This window comes from Aptenodytes forsteri, unplaced genomic scaffold (genome assembly GCF_000699145.1).
Source record: "Aptenodytes forsteri isolate BGI_AS27 unplaced genomic scaffold, ASM69914v1 Scaffold64, whole genome shotgun sequence".
Taxonomy (NCBI): domain Eukaryota; kingdom Metazoa; phylum Chordata; class Aves; order Sphenisciformes; family Spheniscidae; genus Aptenodytes; species Aptenodytes forsteri.
This window is the reverse complement of record NW_008794786.1, coordinates 750227-751029: the sequence shown is the minus strand read 5'-3', so window position 1 is coordinate 751029 and position 803 is coordinate 750227. Positions and strand designations below refer to the sequence as shown.

Genomic DNA, 803 nt, shown 5'->3' with positions numbered 1-803 from the left:
GTCATCGGTCATCGGTGCCCCATAGCCACGGTTGGTGGGCCCCAACCTACCGGTGTCCCCAACCTACCTGCGTCCCCAGGCTACAACAACAACATCCACTGCCTGGCCAAGGCCATCATCCACGTGTCGGCCGCCCTCTTCACCATCCACAACAAGAACATCGAGACCCACCTCAAGGAGTTCCTGCTGGTGAGAGTGGCCGGGGGCCACGGCTGTGCCTGGCCCGGGGGTGGGCGCCCTCCCCGGGTGGGCGCCGTCCCCAGTGCTGATCAGGATCTGTCCCTCAGCTGGCCTCCGTCAGCCTCCTGCAGCTGGGCCAGGAGACGGACAAGCTGCGTGCCAGGAACCGCGACTCCATCTCCTTGCTCATGCAGCTGGTGAGTGACGGGAGGGCCCCGGGGTGCTGCTGGGTGGGCCCCGGGGTGCCCCTGGGGTGGGCTGTGGGGTGCTCCTGAGTGGGCACATCCCAGCTCCGTGTCTCCGCTGAGCTCCAGCTCTGCCCAGGCTGCTCCAGCCCCGAGACCGCAGCTGGCTCTGGGTGCTCAGCCCTTGCCCAGCTCCGGTTGGGCATGGGGGGCCGAATCCAGCTCCGACACCCCCGGGGAGAGGCTGGGTTGACCGGGTGGGGGCCATGCACCCACCACCGCGGATTGGTATTCAGGGAGCACTCGCCCTCGCTGCAAAGCAATTTAAATTATTTCAATCCAATCTGGAGCCTGGGGCACAGGAGCCATCCGGGGAGGGAGCACCCACTGCTGCCAGGGAGGGGCTGGGGTCCTGGTCCCCTCTCCGGCAACGGAGGG

General features: G+C 67.1%; 1 protein-coding gene across 1 annotated transcript in view; it reads left to right on the top strand.

Annotated features, from left to right (window-relative positions):
* LOC103894938 (nck-associated protein 1-like) overlaps positions 1-803 on the top strand; it is a gene marked incomplete at its 5' end in the record, with an annotated part of 55366 nt that overhangs the window by 22980 nt on the left and 31583 nt on the right. The window contains 2 exons of the mRNA XM_009274420.1: positions 80-189; positions 288-377. Of these exons, the coding sequence (XP_009272695.1) occupies positions 80-189; positions 288-377 (200 nt within the window). The remainder of the gene's footprint in view (positions 1-79; positions 190-287; positions 378-803) is intronic.